We start from the raw sequence: 20732 nt of genomic DNA, 5'->3' as shown, positions 1-20732 counted from the left end.
TGCAGTGTCCCAGGCAATATAGGATTGTTGTGATAATAGTGTCCCAAGCAATGTAGGATTTTTGTAATAATACTGTCCCAAGCAATGGAGGATTTGTGTGATGCAAGAGTGTCAGGCAATGGAGGATTAGCATGACATAACACAATGTCACAAGCTATGGAGGCTGAGTGTCAAAAAAGTCTCAGTCAATAAAGGATCAGTGTGACACAAGTGTACCAGGCAATGGCGCATCAGTGTGATACAAATGTCTTTGGTAATGGAGGATCAGTGTGACACAAGTGTACCAGGCAATGGCGCATCAGTGTGATACAAATGTCTTTGGCAATGGAGGATCAGTGTGATACAAGTGTCTTTGGAAATCAAGGATCAATGTGATACAAACGTCTTAGGCATGGTGAATCTGTGTGATACAAGTCTTACAGGCAATAGAGGCTCAGGGTCACACAAGTGTCCCAGGCAGTGCAGCTGTTCAACATTACATGACTGCAAATATCTACCTTATGACATAACACTGTACAAATATCTACCTTGTTACATTACACATGTGCAAATATCTATCTTATGGCCTTACACATGTGCAAATATCTACCTTATGACATAACACATGTGCAGATATCTACCTTATGACATTACACATGTGCAAATATCAAACCTTATGACACTACACATGTGCAAATACCTACCTTATGACATTACACATGTGCAAATATCAACCTTATGACATTACACATGTGCAAATATCTACCTTATGACATTACACATGTGCAAATATCAACCTTATGACATTACACATGTGCAAATATCTACCGTATGACATTACACATGTGCAAATATCTACCTTATGACATTACACATGTGCAAATATCTACTTTATGACATTACACATGTGCAAATATCTACCTTATGACATTACACATGTAAGCAAAATGACCTTAAATAGTGTAGAAGTTGTGGGACATAACGCAGTGTAGAAGTTGTGGGACATAACACAGTGCAGTAGTTGTGGGACATAACACAGTGCAGAAGTTGTTGGACATAACACAGTGTAAAAGTTGTGGGACATAACACAGTGTAGAAGTTGTTGGACATAACACAGTGTAGAAGTTGTGGGACATAACACATGTGCAAATGCACTGAACATGCATACATGGAAAGACTGAGTCACACAAACTGATGAACGTTGCACGAGCAACAGGTAATGATCCTGTCCTACTTGATCACACTGAAAAACTAATTTTACCTGTATGAAGATTAAATGGCAACAAAATTTTCCTGCCAATATTTTAGAATCTGACTATGGTAGGAATAACATATCTAAGGAGAGAGTAATAAAGTGTATCATGTTATGGAGTACTGAATTCTGACTATCTAGAGAGTAACAAGTGCATCATTCCACAGAGTACATATTTCTCAGACTATGTGAGGAGTAACAAGTGCTGTGTGCTATAGAGTACAGAATCTTTTATTTATCTTTTCCAACTATTATCCTTGACCTATGCTGACAACTGTCTTGAGCACTTCCTATTTTCTTAAGTCTCTCTTTGTAATTAGTTTTCCTAAAGTGTGAATGATCATTAGGGGTGAAACGATATACCTGTGCAGCATATCAATATGACTTACGATACACAGCCTATTATACAGTACATTATTGATACACATATTAACTTGATGCTCCTTTCATCTTTAAAAGGTCTGTCAGTGGTTGGTGGTGCTTTTTTATGTGATTTACTGGATGTGTATTTCCAGTCAGTATGCAGACTACAGACATACTTAGCAGTCAGTATGCAGGCTACAGACATACTTAGCACCTATTTATTATCCACTGTCATCCTTAACAAGACAATTAAACATTTTCAAACAGAGTACCTGTTGATTGTCAGTGATTTGTATTCAGCATTTTAGAGCATACAAGGCTGCTCCATCTGATTGGATGCTGGACTTTCTTTAGCCACCAGACAGACGTAGTTTGGTTAAAACATATTTACTCCTTAATTTCATTTTTGTTAGTCTTATTTATTCAGCTTATCTTAACCCTGATAGGGAAATAATGTTTTTTAGCACAAGATCCCACAAGGCAAAAATTGTTTGAGTAAAGAAATGAAAATTGCATTATACTTTTAAATTGAATTTATTTTAATTTTGTCTTGCCTTTCTACAATTGTTAAAAGGGTGACTGACTGGCATGCCATCTATTTTCATCCATTGGACTTGTATTTAACACCTTTTCCAGGCTCAAAATCACCCACTGGTATCCTCATTAATGCTTTCCCAGCTCCAATAATATGTCAAAAAATTACTGTCATCTAAACTAACATCAATTTCATCATTTGCTGGGAAAAAAACACTGGGAATCAGCTATTTTGAGTTTTCTAGATAGCCTGTATTTTAAACATGCATTTGTAAAACTTGATGCAAGTTAAAATTACAACATAATGTAGTTCCAGGGCACAATGTACCAATCAAATTTTGTTTAACAACCAGTCATGTGACTAGCAATGCAAATGGCCAGGTCAAGTTTCAGCAGTGCTGTAGTTTCATCTCTTGTCTGTCTACATTAAAATCATACAGAGTGTTATCAGAGTGTTATACTTTCAATTTATGAAAAAATAAATAATTTCCTCTCAATTTCATGCAGGTATGTCCTGATGTAAGAGTATTCAAGTTGGCTAGACAGGTTAGTAAGCAGTTACCTGATACCAACATCGCACGGTGTTGGCAAATTCCAACTTTTTGTGAGAAAATGGGCTCTGACCCTACATAAATGTCCAAATATCAAAAATGGGGTGGCAAGTGTCAATACAATAATTTACAATGATTACTATGGAATTGGCGGGGGGGGGGGGGGGGGGGCAATATTATGAACCATGTCACGATGTTAATTTTTAGATGGTGAGTGAGTGCTGTCACTTTTTTTTGTTTTAACTAAAAGAACTAGGTCCATGGGCTAGTGACAGCTGTCTCAGATGAATTCTCAGTTTAAAGAATAACACAGCAACAAGGCAAATAACACAATTATTATTTATGACTGCTGAAGATTAAAACAGTAACTTGCATATAGTATCATTTTGTATCAATTTTCGACCTCTTGTATCGAAATGTGTATCATTACACCAGAAGTATAGTCAGCCGCCGCCATCATTTCACCCTTGATCAAGGCTTAATTCCTAACAGGTGAAGATCACACACAAATACATGAAAGGCATGCTTTTAAAAAATAGTTTTTATTTATTTTTAAACTAGTTTGCTAATCTACAAAATAAATCTTTAACATATTCAAAATTAACACAGATTGCAAAATGCAAATGCTTGGTGTAATTTTTCACTACAGGTTTGTGGTATCATAGCTAAGTTTTAAATAGTGTAGCACTGCAACCTATTTTACATAGTGTACCACTTATTTCCAAAGAAAGAGCATGTGACACCAGCAAGAGAGTAACAATGTTAAAATCAAGATTTCTGGCTACCCCTTGAGAGCCACACAAAACCTCTTGATGTGCCATCTCATGGCATGCGTGCCATAAGTTGCTGACCCCTGGTGAAGCAAAACTGGAAATGGGAAAACTTTGCCTTTATCCTGCTACTAGTTATTAGATTCAATTTATAATTAAAACAATTATTGAAAGAGAAAACTTAATATTTTTTCCCTTTCACTGCCACTGCAATAATTTTTGTTATGTACAAAACTGACTTAAGAATTTACGGGCTAGGAGAAGATCATATCCATTTAAAAAAAACTGATTTTCTACAAGTTGTGGAGAGCATTTTTCTTACAGCAAGAACTAATTTCTACAGATGCATAGATCGTGAACAGTAACTCTTAAAAGCACTCATCTTTTTAACAATCTGATAAGTATGAAAGAAATGAACTTGTATCTCTTCTCAACAACTGTGTCACACTGGCTTTGAAACTTAAATTAATGATAAACAACCAAGGATTATTTCTCTGGAAACAAATTTGTCAGAATTTGCAGCCTCATTCATGTATGTATCTTGCAAATAACCAAAAAAACAATACCAACCTGCCCTGAATTTAGAAAATTTAGCAAAACTCCAAAAGTCTATGCCCCCTAGGGATGTCAGTCCGATTTCACTGTACCATGGTTCCTTTGTTGGATGTTTCTGTGGTGATTCCATGGCAACAGCAGCCATTTCAGGATACTGGGCAGCAAGGGAATTGGGGAAATACCTGTCATAGATTTGTGGATAGTTGTACTGGAGTTGAATGCCTGCAAGAAATGGACATTCCATTTCAATTACAATGACAAGTCACTAGATGGGACTGGTGCTCTAATAGCTGAAATTATTTTCCCAGGAATTCTTGACAAGACCATCTCTTCCTTTTAACTGCTGAGTGTTGGAACCATTTTTGATATTTGTCAGTTATTTTAAACAATTCAACTTAGCTGCTACATACATGCCACCCCCCACCCTGAAGTATAAGAATAATTACTGCCATTATAAGTGGCAAAAAAAGCGTAATTTGGGTGTAAAAAGTGTAATTTATATACTGCATGCCAGAATTACAGCACACATGAAAAAGATACATTTATTTTTACTACAAACCTGGTTCTGAAGCTTGTCAAAATTCTTGTCACAAAGGGCAAAATCCATATGGATTAGAACCAGAATACAAACACAAAATATACTGAATAATTATTTATATTCGTTACTCACTCCTAGTCTACCTGTGTAACTTTCGCTGAATTATCGAGAAATGGAATCCTACAATGATCATGGCCATGTGCTCAGAGTACTGTATTACATTACTCAGAGTACTGTATCACATTAATCAGAGTACTGTATTTATTACATTATTCAGAGTACTGTATCATGTTAATCAGAGTACTGTATTACATTACTCTCATATTCCTCCTTAAGTTTATAACATGGTGTTGATTTGTCCTTTTTTCTGATGTGGCATCTTTTGAAGTTAGAAAAGATCCATTTGAATTAACACTTTCCATCATATAACATACACAACTCACACCACAAAGTAATTCACTTAACATCTGGAGCCATTTTCTTTAAAAATATATACAGTTTCACTAACTAACTAGCTTTGAAAAAATGAATCTGTTCAGCAGAGTTCATAGAAACCTGTCTATTTTCTAGCTTTTCAAAAAATGAATCCATTTAGTTGAGTTCACTAATGAAGGAACCTGACTGTTTTCTTGGAAATGGGTCATATACAGTTGCTATAAATAGCGACTAAGGAACATACTCTTATGCTATTCTTATGCAGCATTCACCTTTTTAAGAATATTCTCAAATGTAATTGAGTGGATTTAAAAAGATGATAATAAACACGATAAAAACAACTTTCTATTGCTTTATTTTAATTTTCTTTTTTAATGTAGCAAAAAAGCGTAATCCATACACAGTCTAGCAGAAAACGTAATTTAGTGGGGAAAAAAAGTGTAATGATTACGCCAAAAATGCAATGGTTGGCATGTATGCAGCTGCAGTGGACTTAATCGATGTCAGCTTGGCCCCATTTTCTATAACGAATAATAAGGTATCATAAAAGGACATTTGGTGGAAACTCCATATTGATGTGACTGTTTTCGAGGAGTATCTATAACAATATTTTCAATATAAATTCCATTTTCAAAATCAGATTGACACCATTTCTATTTGGTATAAATTAGACATCATAATAAGTCTTTTGGTGAAAACCACAAGGCTAATATGACCAGCAATCTAGGAGAAGTAGCGATAAAAGAAATTTCATGATGGCCATTGTGGCAGACATATTAGAAGCTGGAACAGAACTATCTCATTTATGACCAACTAACTAAACAGTACAAGAAGATTTTTAGTGAAAATCTTAAGCTGATGTCACCAATCATTCAGGAGAAAGCAAATTTTAAGTAAATATTTCTCCAAGAATACTTACCCAATCACATTAATGCTTGGGGATATAAGCATGCTAACTTGCGAATCAACCCTACTAAAAGATGAAAAAAAGTCTTTTTCTGTCTATCTCATAAAGGCAAAGGATAATAACTCTTGCCCATTACCTCCCCTTGCCACTGCCAGGTGTCACTAGTCTTTAAGCTGAGCGATATACTAACAAGGATGCTTACATGGTGTGGTGGTAGGGAGGGACTTAAGTAATGTGATTGGGTAAGTATTCTCGGACAAACATAATTTACATAAAAAATAAGACTTACTCCTTCAAATGTTAGGAGAATGGGTAATAGGAGGATGGAATCTGACCTCTACTGATGGTACCCTTCTGATGGCTGGATTCCCCACACTAATGATAACCAATTCTCCTAATTACACGAGCAATACAGCCTAGGGTCAGTTGATCTATGACCCTTACATATGGTTATATAGGTAACTACAGTAGTCCCCCTCTTGAACGGCCCCCCTGACCAGCGGTCACCCGCTCCTTACGGCCAGAATCCATTGGCACCGACGAGTTTGTGTTCAAAAGTACCCCTCGCGAAAGGCCACCCGGCTAACGCGACCAGCATATTAGTGCAAAATTATAAAATTTACCCCTCACAAGCAGCCGCATTTTATTTGAATATGTATCCAGAACCAGTACTGTATTCATAACATGTGTTAAGTAATCCGATTTCTGTTTCCCGATGTCAGGTTTTCGTTACTGAAAGAAGTGTTGAGTAAAGTACATTTACCACTAAGGTTAATATTGTATCATTTACTCCTCACGAGAAGCCAAATTTATTCCATAAAAACTGAGAAAGACTCAAATTTTAATCCATACAAAAGGGTACGTACATGTAATCCAATTAGCCTTACTGCTGTGTTATCATAAGATGTCCGGTTTAGTCACTCTGATAATTGTTAAAATTACAATTATTGAACAGTAGTAACAGCTGAGAAGTGGCAGTATCGATGTACAATACCCAAGCCAGCAGGCAAATGGTTTAACAGCCTTTATGGCTTACCTTAGTAAGATGTTGAGCTTGTTCACTTTGGTAATCAGTGGCTATTACTACTGACAATAATTGTCAAAATTACGAATCCTAGCGGCCACGAGGTCAAATCTGCGTGATGTTAATGGTACATATCGAAGCCGTTTTGGCTTCTCTCACTTAGTGTAAAGAAATGTATAAAAACAATAGGGTACCAGACTGCAACTAACGAATCACGTGAGAAAGATCACTTCCTTTAAAAACACACGGCAATTTGTTTAGATGCATACAAAATTGTTTTATCAGTATTGTAGTTGGCAACATGAATAACTTAATGCAAAAAGATCAAAATGTCATCGAGGAAATTAAAAATTCTCAGTTTAGAGGAGGACGTGAAAGTAATTCAACTGACGGGGGGGGGGGTCGTTGAGGATCCTTGCAGAAAATTAACGTTGGAAAGACTATGATAAACAATATCGTGAAAGATAATGAAACAATTCTGCAGATGTGGAAAGGTGAAATGGATGGAGAAAGGAAGATTGTTTGAGCCAGGAGACGTTTGTATCCTGATTTGAAAGACAAGAAAAAGCAAAAATTTTGTCAGTTGAATTGGGATATGACAACTTTACCGCAAGTAACGGATGGTTGCACAGATTTCAAGTGCGACACAATATCAAGTGTTCTGTCATTAGCGGCGAATCAGCCGAAGTTAATAATGAAGTTGTCAAAGATTGGAACAAAAGACTAAATGATATATGCAAGGGATATGACAGCAAGGATATTTTTAATGTGACGAGACTGGTTTGTTTTTTAGACTGTTACCAACAAAGTGACAGATGATGTGAACTGTAGTATAATTATAAAGACAGTTTTAAAACTATATCAATGGCTATTCATAGCATTCTTTTGCAAATGATAACAAAGTTTGTTTTACATTTATTTCACATCATGCATGTGATTTTTTAATTAAAATATTATATATTTAAAATTAAATGTACTTGTGACTTTTTTCATATGTATTTACTACATGTATTTGCATTTGTCATCCCCCTCTAGAAAGGCCACCCGCATTATAAGGCCACTTCCCTGCTGCATTAGGGGTGGCCTTATAAGAGGGTGACTACTGTATTGAAATCTTACATACAAAATTTCACTGGCAAATCTTGCCAAGCTAATACGCTGTGGTGATTGGTTTAATTGGATCTGGTGGTCAACTGGGCTACTGCCACCAGACCTACCATTCAAGATTTGTTTATGCAATGCTAAATCTCTGAGACAAAAACTCAAGAAGGCCGACTCTGCATGCTAGTCAACAGCTTCTACTATATCTCATACTGAAACCTTACGTTCAAATGCGCGTCTTGCTGAGACTGGTCTAACCTCATTATTGGTAATCTTCATGAGGCAACTCTGATCTTGTGAGACCTCAGAGTATACTGATCGTATAAGACATTTCAGCCATGAAGCAAGGGTTCGAGGTATGATATCCTGTTTCCCAGCTTTCACCAAAAGAAAGAGGTGCTTGTACATGCCACGACTTGCCTCTAAAAATTTCACATAGTGCTTGAGTGCATAAGCAGGATCTTGCATGGCCGCTGCTTTTGACCTGTCTATGGAAGAGAGCAAGCAAATGACGACTCTTTGATTGCCGACATGGCAACCTATTTTGGCTACAAAGCCTGGTTGTGTCAAGAGGACCACTGAACCATCCGATATTAGCTGAAGATAGTTTGGGTCGAGGCTAAGTGCTCACCCTGCATACTAAAGCAACAGCTATCGGGAAATATGCTTTGCATGACAGTAGCTTTAGCGAAGTGTGGGCTACAACCTAGAATTTTTTTGAATTGAGCCATGTTAAAACCCAGGACAGATTGGTTTTAACTGAGTGAAAGATTTTGATTGATTGAGATCAAAATTGGCCAAAAGATCAGATAGGTCTTTGTCATGGCCGATATCACATCAACCATGATGCTGGAATGTGTCTGATATCATGCAGTGGTAGCCAACTGTTTCTCCACAAAGAGCCAGAGAAATTTTTTATCAAGTTCAGAGAGTGTGGCACTCAGAGGGACAATGTTATTGATATGACCCTGGTTGCTTCAGAAGATTTGGGATGGCTGGAATTAATCTTCCTGGGCAAATTTATTACTAGGTCGAGCAGATCGGTAACCCAGGACTTGTCCGGTCTGACAGGGGCTAACAGAACCATCTTGCATTTCTGACCTTGTAACTACTGGATTATTTTTGGTACCAAGATTATGGGAGGGTCGGCAAATGCCCACAACCCCTCCTTTGTCTCTAGTCTGCAAATTGTCCCTCAACAGTGCAGGGAGCTGTTTCGAAATGCCTGACGTGTGGTTTGAGTGGTGAGTTGGAAGGGCAGTTCCTGAGATGACGGCCTCTGAATTTCTTCAATTTTTCCCAGAAAGAGTAATCGTATCCCAAATGGGGTCATCCAAAATGCCTGGATACGATGAGGCTTGAGTGATGTGGACCACAAGGGCCTGGCTGGAAGGACAGATTTCTCAATGAAAGTAAGGGTATGTCACTGAAGGTATGGCTAAATGGATGCATCTGTCACTAAGTTCCCCATAAATTCTAGTTGATCGAACTGTTTCAACCAAAACATCCCATGCGGGGACAGATGGAATGCTGGTGTCGGCAAGGTGGTATTATGAAAAGGATTGCATGCACTCAGACTTACAGGCCCGAAGGACATGCTTGGACATGCATGGGTAGTTACACCCACTGAGCATCCTAAAATTAGGGGTGGGGGGTCACTCCCCCCCAATGAGTCAGAAAATAACTGCATTGTCATTTCCTGATCAGACAAGGCATCTATTGAGAGACAGACAGCAGTACCATCATCACTATTCTCTTCCTCTGCCACTGATGTTATTGTGGCTGACAGATGCAAGTGATGAACTTCAGGTTGGGGTTGGACCCCACCATCCCCCACAAGACTTGCAATGGAGGCTGACTTTGGATGTGTATTGAAGATGTTAACATCATCTTTCCTCAACTTATTCTGTCTATGCTTTCCTTTTGATGCCTTCAGAACTACTGTAGTTCTAACTTCCACTGTCCATTTATTACAAAAGCAGCATGGCATAGATGATAAATGTGCTTGAACTTTTTGAATTTCATGTATTTAGTTGACATTTTGTACTGAAATTGCCTGTGTATGTTTTGAAATCTGAACAATGCTTTAACAATTTGAGTACTACTGGTATCATTGTTGCAGTGTGGCATTTTATAGTAACGTCTAGCATGGGGCATCATGTTCCATTCTGTCACATTATCCTAACACCAGGTTGACCAGTCTTAACACAAACCTCTTCATGCTGAGTGCCAAGCGAGGAATCTGTTAGTACCATTTTTGTAAGTCTTAGGTATGACTTGGATGGGGATCGAACCCACGACCTCCCGCATCCGAGCCTCTTAATGATTGGCACCAAGTGAGGATGTTGTAATACCATTTTTATAAGTTTTTGTTATGATTAAGTTGGAGTCCAAGCCATGACCTCCCCCTTCTGAGGCTGATGCTCTAATCACTTGTGCCCCTGGGGCAGTCAGAAGAAGAGAAAACAAAGCATAAATTAGCAAATCAGAACATTTCTACCTTGCTAATAGAACTCTGGTTATGAATGGATTAAGCAAAAATAGCCGGTGTCATAGTAACTCTTTTTTTAAAATGACAATATTAGTTCAACAACAGGATATTGTAACCTGGTCTTAAATAAATGACATCCGTAAAGGTGATGAAGTCACTCAAATTTGGAGAAAAAAAACTAAAAAATAATGTATACAACCTGTATAAGAATGAATCGCCTAACACATTTAAAGTTGTATGTAGAGATGTCAAAATTTAAGGAAATTTCTACTGGGTATCTGTCAGTTCTAGCAAATGGTTACCCGGGTACCCAATCAAAGGGAAATTGTATTAAATGTGAACCTGAACTGCTTTGTTGTATGTTCACACATGCCAACCCCCAAGAGAGTTATAAGTGTAATTATTACTAATATAAGTGGCAAAAAGCGTAATCTAAACATAAGAAGAGCAATCTATATGGTATAACGGTACCAATTGCGCAAGTCCAGGTGGGCGGAGCTTAAGGTGTATGGAACATTGTATTCAGAATTAAAGAACAACACTAGCTGTGATTGGTGCATTCTGTAAGAGTTGTACTTTCTGTTTGGCTTAAAAAAAAAGTTGAGCCTCTTGGCAACATGTGAGTTTGTGTTAATTTCTATCTAGATCATATTTTGTATTTTTTATGATTTTTTTAAAATATGGTACACATGGCTGAAAATGTGCTTGTTGTGACTAGATAACTCTTACCCGTCTAGTTCCAGTAGAGTTATCTCTCTTAAATGCAATGGAGTACCTGGTTATGTCATTGTCAAATTGACAATCTAGCATTGTTCTATATGACAGTGTGTGACATGCATGCCCAAGTAGGACAGAAAGTGTATTTATTTCACAAAACATTAGCATTGAGGTATATGGAAAAACAATTGGTACCGTGATACCTAAAGGAAAGAATAGCCTCACAGTGTATCCATAGAAATGCATACATGTGGGCGGCATTTATGAACTATACTAGTTTGATGTAGGAAAACAAATGTGTGCTGAACAGTTTTGGTCAAATATTGAAAGTTTTTTAAGAATAAAATGTATGAAATCTTCAGAAAATAGCACAAGTTGGCTTTGGATGGGGACTTTTGATAACTATAGCTATGATAGATATAGACTTGTGTTACCTGATGCCTTTATGTATGTGCTGTTACCTCCTAGATTGGAATGCATGCAACAAAATAAGTTATGTAAACATAATATAGTTGATTTTGGCCAAATATTGGCTATTTTACCTGCAAAAGATGAAAAATCATGTGTACAAAAACAGCTATCTTGTTCTTGTAAGGCATGCCATAAACAAGGATAGAGAACACTCTAAGCACACTTGTAGATAGATCACTTGTACCATGTGGGATGTTTGTTCTGGCATGAGTAATTTTTAGGTAATTTATTAAGGATATGGTATCCCTTCCCACTTTGATTTGAACTGTCCTGCTCTAATTGTCCTTTTTTTATTATACACTTTCCTGCTTTGAAATTGTTCATGTAGTTAGTTCAGTTCTCTTGCATTCCCTTTTGTTGAAGTAGCAGTGAACACCAACAAACAAGAACAGTTTCCTTAAGTCAGCATTTCCCATTGGCACTTGTATAAGCCCAGTTATAATCTACTATTTACTTTCAATTAATCCTATTTCTTTCTGTCAAGCTGCTCTTGTGGAATTTCCACGTTTGGTCCAACATTACAGAATAATAACCATTTTAGTCACACAGTGTGTATTCATTCCATTAAAATCCACAGTTCTTGAAACTTTGCATCCCATCGCAAGAATCCAAATTGGCATGAGATTATATCTGCATGGTTATGGAAGGCTGCACTCTACATGCCAGCATTGTAGAAAATATGAACTATGTGATATGAAAGAGCTGCGTCATCTCAGAAATTAAAATTACATGACTCTTGAGGTCTCAACTAAATATAGGAGTCTAAATGTTAGGTTCTCACTTTATCAGTAATGTATTTTGAGATAATTTAATTGCAATGAAGTTAATACAGGTTGTTGATGAACTCATCTATATTACATGGATAATGTATTAGAGGTTACCACATCTTATGTATATCATTCAGTTATCTCCCTTACACCAGTCATAACATTTCAAGGAAATAAAATCTCACATTTTCAGTGACTGGTTATGAAAATAAAGAGAAGATTTGTGAAGTATTATATTAGCCCTCAATCTTGATGCAAATGTAAGTAGAAGCAATTTAATAATTTCTCACAGTAAAGTTTACAAGTTTAAAAACTGATAAGGTATGTTCTGCTTGGATCTGAGATAAGTTTCTCTCTATCTTATGCCAATTATTATTAAATTCTTATGTAGAAGAAATATACTTTATATGTATCTAAATTATCTAAATTATTCACCCTTTTATATTAGATGGAAATGAACACAACTTCACTTGAAATCTGGGTACCTGTAAGGGATGTTATAGCACAGTTGCCTTTGGGCTGTCCTTGGACCTGTTGGGCCCTGCCCCATATATTTGTCCAAGGTAAGGTCATCAAACTTTCACTTCTCATTTTTTGCATTGCTGATTTTGCCTCCTTTAATTCCTTTATCATAAGCTACCTCTCCCTTTTAGATAAACACTTTCCTCCTGTTTTTAACTCCATTTGATATGCTATACTTAGTGTTTATATTTGGCATTTTTCTGTAGTTTAAATCCCCTAATTTCACCCCCCAATCCAACATAACCACTTAGAAGCTGTGATTTACTATATTTGGTGACTGATTGGCTTATTGAAACAATTTTATTCACATTACAAAGGAGGAAAGCTTACTATTTGTTACAAAGAGGATGGGTAGGTGGGCCTTTGTGTGAGGACTGGTGGTTAGAGACCTCTTGTATCTGCAGATAGTGTAAAGTGGTCAAAGCTTATACTTTATAATAAGATTGGGTCATGTCCACCTGTCTCTTATGTTATGTTCTGCACCTACCAAACAAATATAAATTCCTTTCTTTTAGGTGAATTGTACATTTTGAAGTAGGACAGGTACATACTATTTGATACAATGACCTTTGACCTAGTTATTACATAATATGACATAATGTGATTTATCCCATATCACCTATGTGAAGTTCAATAAGTGCTGATATGAATAAGATACAACTCATAGTTGAAAGAATTCATTTTATTTCAAAAGATGATTTTGATGGTGAAGCAAAAGTATGAAAACAATAGTTCAAACAGCTCAATGACATTTCTATACACATTCATATAAGACATAGGTTAGTACCTCATCAAATTGTTTTTCACAAGTGAGACTAAGTATATTTGTTACTTATACAGTCCCAAACTATTTCACAGATTATTGGAAAAATTAAGGTTTGCTATAGGTATAACGATATCAATTGCGCAAGTCCAGGTGGGCGGAGCTTAAGGTGTATGGAACATTGTATTCAGAATTAAAGAACAACACTAGCTGTGATTGGTGCATTCTGTAAGAGTTGTACTTTCTTTTTGGCTTAAAAAAAAGTTGAGCCTCTTGGCAACATGTGAGTTTGTGTTAATTTCTATCTAGATCATATTTTGTATTTTTTATGATTTTTTTAAAATACGGTACACATGGCTGAAAATGTGCTTGTTGTGACTAGATAACTCTTACCCCTGTCTAGTTCCAGTAGAGTTATCTCTCTTAAATGCAATGGAGTACCTGGTTATGTCATTGTCAAATTGACAATCTAGCATTGTTCTATATGACAGTGTGTGACATGCATGCCCAAGTAGGACAGAAAGTATATTTATTTCACAAAACATTAGCATTGAGGAATATGGAAAAACAATTGGTACCGTGATACCATATACTGCATGCCAAGATTACAGAAAACTATATAAATGTATATTTATTTTCGCTACCATCTGGATCTGCAGCTAAAAAATTTGTCCAAGATTAGACAAATCCATGTAGATTAGTAGTTAGTACAAAAGTATAGACACAAAACAAACTTATAAATTTGTTATGCATAAAACGCTTTAACTAGTCTACATGTCTACAGTGACTTCTGCAAATAGTCGTAATTTCTATTTGTATTACATCACTCTAGAATTCTTATATTTCATTTAGACTGGTCCGCTATGTATATGGTATAAAAATAGAATGAATCTGTGACATGTGGTTTCACTTTCAAGAAACCCATCTGCTTTCTTGATGCGCTAATGTTGTTCTTCTCTTCAAAGTCTAAAACCTTTAACTTAAATGCTCATCGTGCACATTATAGTTTCTTTTCTGGAGATTGATAAAGTATCTAAGTTTAGCAATTCGCAGTTTAGCATGTCTAAGTGTCAGAACACTGACTAGTCATGAGGCACGAAAAAAGATGTTTCCAGTCGGCTGAACTTCCCTGTTTCTCACTGCCGACCCTAGCATTTTTTTCCCTTCAAATATCACAGATTTCAGCACTGCTCCTCACACAGACTATTTTCTCGTAGAATTAACATTCACTGTTTCTGTTTAAATTACTCATTTGAAAACTTCCTATAGACAAATTTTTAGACACTAAGTTCATTATAATTCTTTAGGCATGGTACTACAGTAACTATCTTGCATACCACACTATGTGACATAGCCCTCCATTATTTTATACAAATTTATCATGCTTTAACTGTCAATCAATCATAGGATTTCCAAGGCGAATTTTGGCAGTAAAATCCAAAAGATGCTTTGACTGCATCTTTTAAAAGTCATGATCAAAGAGATGCTTGTTTATCTGTAGTTTAACAATATTAGGTCCCAGCAACTAATTCTGCTAAAATTAATACAAGAGGCAATTAAAGAATTATCAGTAGAATGTGACTGAAATAGCAATAACTTAATTTGTAATTTTGTAGAAATTGTGGATGCTAGTACAAATGTATACGATTTAAACTCGTTTAGGACATATAGATATGGAATCAGGTCACAATTAGTACTTCCAGTTCATCACCCACAAATGAAGTTATAGTCAATTTTTAGAACATTTTTTCCTCTCTCATTTTGGTGGTGATAGAAGAGTTATATTTATGCATTTCTGGTAGTGATTTGAAGGTAATTGTTTATTCTTGAGAATATGAGCTCAGGGTGTGGTGTTCCATATTTCGGTGACAGTGCACAGTGCGTAATAAGGCCTTGGTGATGATCCGGAAGTGAAATCTGTTTTCTGTTTACATGCTGCTCTGTTGACAGTCCAGGCTCTCAAAAAAATGCAGGTCAAACTTTGACGAGAACTTCACCGTGGAGTCATGGAGTCATGTTGGAAGGTATTTTAGATTAACACATGATTTGTATTGACTGTCACACAGTGGAAAGGTCAGTATTGAGAAACAAATGTAGAGAACATATAGTAAAATTAATTGTGTTCTATGTCCATTATACATGTAGCACATTGCCACCTGGCAGATAAAGACATTGGTATAAAGGGTAGACAATTTGAAAACTATCTACAAATCCTAAGTATTAATTACTTACCTACGTTTTCCATTTGTTTCTTTGAAAGAGAGATACAAAGAAATGTCTGACCAAAGTCATAAGCACTCATGGGCCAAGCATACCCGTCTGTCTGATTCTGGGGAAATTTTGGTGTGCTGTGTATCATCCAGAAACCAGTGCCTTTACCAAAGGCAACCACACCTGTAAATTAATGCAAAAGTTTTAGATGACATTAATGTATTGAATTACTGGCCCAAATACCTTCCTCTGCGCTCTCCAAATTCTAGTTCAGGAAACATTTCAAAATTTCTTTTTTGAAATTATGATATTTTAACACATTTCTTTCTGCTGTTTGTGTGTTTGTGTGTGATTTAGATTTTTAATGCAGCTTTAAAAATATTTCAGTCATACTGCTACAATGTCTGCAGCATGGCAGTTTTTAGTGATATCTAGCACTGGGGCATCATGCCACAGACATGCAGCATCATGTCCCACCTAGTCACATTATCCTGACACCAGTCCAACCAGTCCTAAAACTAACCCCTTAATGCTGAGTGCCAAGCTTTGTTAGTAATGTTGTTGTTGTTGTTGTAGGGTTTAACACCATTTATCAGCACATGACAGGCTATACATGGTGGCCAATATTAATGGTGGAGGAAGAACCCGGGAAAACCCTGGAAATAACCACCGATCCACGAGAAGCTACTGGCAAGCTTTCTCACATACCCATATTGGCTGAATCCGAGACTCGAACCCACACAGACAGAGGTGAGGTGGCAGTGATCCGTAATGGCAAGCACTTTAGACAACTCGGCCACTCTGGGCCCCTTGTTAGTAATAATTTGTTGCTTATTTCACAACATTCAGCATGCACCAGGGAGTCGTCTTGCCTTATCTTTGGAAATTTTGAGGAATATCCATGGGTTAAGCTGTAAAACTTAAAAGTGATTTTGCATCCTTTTAACTATTTCCACCTCTGAAAAATAAAAATAAAAAAATATAAAAAAACTGACTAAGTCTCTCAAATTTGGATATAAATTAGGGTTTTTACTTTAGGATGAGGTCACTCTGTACAAGTATAAATGTTATTCTGACCTTCTGACTTTGGAAGCAAGAAATCTTTCTGATGAATTTAACCCTTTACCTCATAGAGCATAGTGACAAAGTGCAGCACGCTATAAATAGAACACCTGTTACCTAGCAGACCGCATCTGCATAGGCATGCCTGTGAATTGTTAAGCAATGTAGTGGTGTTACGTTTAACAGCAGTTTTAACCATTTTACGTTTAAGGTAGACATCTATTTTATATGGAAAAATTGAAGAGTAAAGTCCGATTGTTATAGCTGTGTAATTATTTTTCACAGAAGAATATTTAATGTGCTTTAAAATCGAGAGAGAACTCATTCACCGTCATGTCAGTGAGGCCGCGTGACCGACCGTAGCTGCCATTTCCCATACTCGAAATTTACACGTTTTTCGTCTGCGTCTACATCACTAAGTCATCTGAATTTGATAATCAATAAAAACTAATTGATGCTTACATAAATATCATAGCCTTTACCAAAGTTATTGAATCTTTCGTGGCTGAGATTCTACTCGTGAAAACTTCGTAAGTACTGAATGAAATCCTGCCTGTGAACTGTTAAGCAATTTAGTGTATGTTATTAACAACAATTTTAACCATTTTACATTTTTGGTACACATATATTATATGTGGAAAAATTCAAGAGTAATGTCCGATTGTTATAGCTGTGTAATTATTTTCCACAGAAGAATTTTTTTATGTGCTTCGAAATCTTGAGAGAACTCGTTCACCGTCATGTCAGTAAGGCCGCGTGACCAACTGTAGTTGCCATTTCCGATACTCGAAATTTACAAGGTTTTCGTGTGCGTCTATATCACTAAGTCATCTGAATTTGATAATTTATAAAAACTAATTGCTGCCTACATTAATATCAGAGCCTTTACCTAATTTATTGAATCTTTCGTGGTTGTTATTCTAATCATGAAAACTTCGTATGTACTGAATGAAATCTGCGGCTGCCATTTTGGAGAGTGGAGATTACAACCCAGTTACTTTAAATAGCAGATATCGACCAGTGCATGAATAGCGACCACGTGATCTGACATAATTGTCATTCGCAGAAATGAATGTAGTATGTAATGGGGGGGTTTTCCCCGAAGGTGGCGCTACGAAAACTATCTCAAAATGGCTGCTGTTTACAGCAGGCGTCAAAAGGCGCTTCTATGCGAATCTTGCAGAGGCGTCAAAAGGCGCTTCCATGCGAATGGAGTAGAGGCGTCCAAAGACGCTTGTATGAGGTAAAGGGTTAATGGAATAAGTTCAGATCATGGGTTTACCCCTTGGAACACCAGGTCACCTAATTTCTGATTGATTAACTGCTAAAGGACTTCACTGTTGCTAAGTATAACATTCTGGAAATGACTATTCACCTTCTTTCTGGTTCTGAAACTGCATCTTTGTTTCTCATGTAAGGACTGTTTAGCTGAAAACTAGTTATTACTATCTGAAACATAAGTCTTTGTGGAGACATTTAGCTGTGTTGAATTGAGAAAATATAATTTATTTATTTCAATTATTTATTGGACTGAGAAGGCGCTCAAAAAATTTGGATTCAGTAGTTGTGCTGGAATTACTGTGAATTTATTTAAAAACATTTTGTATCATTGTGATACATCAAGACTGTTAGCACATCAAACTATTCCAGACTATTGGCACATCAGTACAACAGACTGGACTTGATATGGAACACCAATGGAACTCATTTGGAATACCTGAAACTTTTGGACTTGTGATGGAACTTTCAGGACTATTAGAATTTTATTCATCATACCGTAAGTTATTTTCAACTTTTCACTTTGTATTTTTTAATGTATAAACTAAAGTAAATTCGTGGTGATAAATTAGTTCTGTTATTATTTTCTGATGAAAATATTTAGTATGATCATCAACGCATTCCCCCTTAAGGTCAATGATTTACTACCCTGTATAAGGACTCAAAATAAAATTCAATTTTAAAAAAAACAAACAACGAAGTGATTAGCCAATTTAAAGCTGCACTGACAGACTGGCTTCAGAACAGTGAATATAAGAGAAGGTGTGGTAGATTCGTACACAATTCACATGAGGTTGTGATCTAAATGCCTTTCTGGGCAAAAAGAAAAATTTGATTTCAGTATGCTGGAGTGACTGTAATAATCACTAAGAAACCTGTGTTTGGTTAGGATACACCTGGTGAATGACCATGGAAATTACGTGAAAATTTATAACATGACTTTTAAAAAAGAAATTTCATGGAGGGTTATATGCTTGTCCATTAAGACTCGGTGACTATTATAGCAGGTCTGAGTAAATAGAAAAACAAAACAAAACAAACACGTGAGAACCTTTCGTATGTCCATGGCTTAAGATGGATGAGTGGCTGTGAGGCTTTTCATCATTGTACATCAAGAACATCGAGTCGGGAGTCCCCTGAAAGAACATTAGGATCAAATATATTGCATTTCTTCATGTACATCAAAAACATCGAGTCGGGAGTCCCCTGAAAGAACATTAAGATCAAATATATTGCATTTCTTCATGTACATCAAAAACATCGAGTCGGGAGTCCCCTGAAAGAACATTAAGATCAAATATATTGCATTTCTTCATGTACATCAAAAACATCGAGTCGGGAGTCCCCTGAAAAAACATTAAGATCAAATTTATTGCATTTCTTCATGTACATCAAGAACATCGAGTCGGGAGTCCCCTGAAAGAACATTAAGATCAAATTTATTGCATTTCTTCATGTACATCAAAAACATCGAGTCGGGAGTCACCTGAAAGAACATTAAGATCAAATTTATTGCATTTCTTCATGTACATCAAGAACATCGAGTCGGGAGTCCCCTGAAAGAACATTAAGATCAAATTTATTGCATTTCTTCATGTACATCAAAAACATCGAGTCGGGAGTCCCCTGAAAGAACATTAAGATCAAATTTATTGCATTTTCATGTACATCAAGAACATCGAGTCTGGAGTTCCCTGAAAGAACAATAAGATCAAATTTATTGCATTTCTTCATGTACATCAAAAACATCGAGTCGGGAGTCCCCTGAAAGAACACTAAGATCAAATTTATTGCATTTCTTCATGTACATCAAAAACATCGAGTCGGGAGTCCCCTGAAAGAACATTAAGATCAAATTTATTGCATTTCTTCATGTACATCAAAAACATCGAGTCGGGAGTCCCCTGAAAGAACATTAAGATCAAATTTATTGCATTTCTTCATGTACATCAAAAACATCGAGTCGGGAGTCCCCTGAAAGAACATTAAGATCAAATATATTGCATTTCTTCATGCACATCAAGAACATCGAGTCGGGAGTCCCCTGAAAGAACATTAAGATCAAATTTATTGCATTTCTTCATGTACATCAAAAACATCGAGCCTGGAATTCCCTGAAAGAACATTAAGATCAAATATATTGCATTTCTTCATGTACATCAAAAACATCGAGTCGGGAGTCCCCTGAAAGAACATTAAGATCAAATTTATTGCATTTCTTCATGTACATCAAGAACATCGAGTCGGGAGTCCCCTGAAAGAACATTAACATCAAATTTATTGCATTTCTTCATGTACATCAAAAACATCGAGTCTGGAGTCCCCTGAAAGAACATTAAGATCAAATTTATTGCATTTCTTCATGTGCATCAAAAACATCGAGTCAGAAGTTGCCTGAAAGAACATTAAGATCAAATATATTGCATTTCTTCATGTACATC

General features: G+C 36.4%; 1 protein-coding gene across 1 annotated transcript in view; it reads right to left on the bottom strand.

Annotated features, from left to right (window-relative positions):
- Positions 1 to 20732, bottom strand: part of LOC149777722 (plancitoxin-1-like) — a 67106-nt gene that overhangs the window by 30959 nt on the left and 15415 nt on the right. The window contains exons 3-5 of the mRNA XM_089938769.1: positions 19343 to 19427; positions 15973 to 16134; positions 4020 to 4226 (exon numbers count right to left, since the gene is read on the bottom strand). Of these exons, the coding sequence (XP_089794895.1) occupies positions 4020 to 4226; positions 15973 to 16134; positions 19343 to 19427 (454 nt within the window). The remainder of the gene's footprint in view (positions 1 to 4019; positions 4227 to 15972; positions 16135 to 19342; positions 19428 to 20732) is intronic.

This window comes from Sinohyriopsis cumingii, chromosome 17 (assembly GCF_028554795.1).
Source record: "Sinohyriopsis cumingii isolate HCF-2022 chromosome 17, ASM2855479v2, whole genome shotgun sequence".
Taxonomy (NCBI): Eukaryota; Metazoa; Mollusca; class Bivalvia; order Unionida; family Unionidae; genus Sinohyriopsis; species Sinohyriopsis cumingii.
The sequence above is the reverse complement of the archived record's forward strand: the minus strand, read 5'-3'. Positions and strand labels throughout refer to the sequence as shown.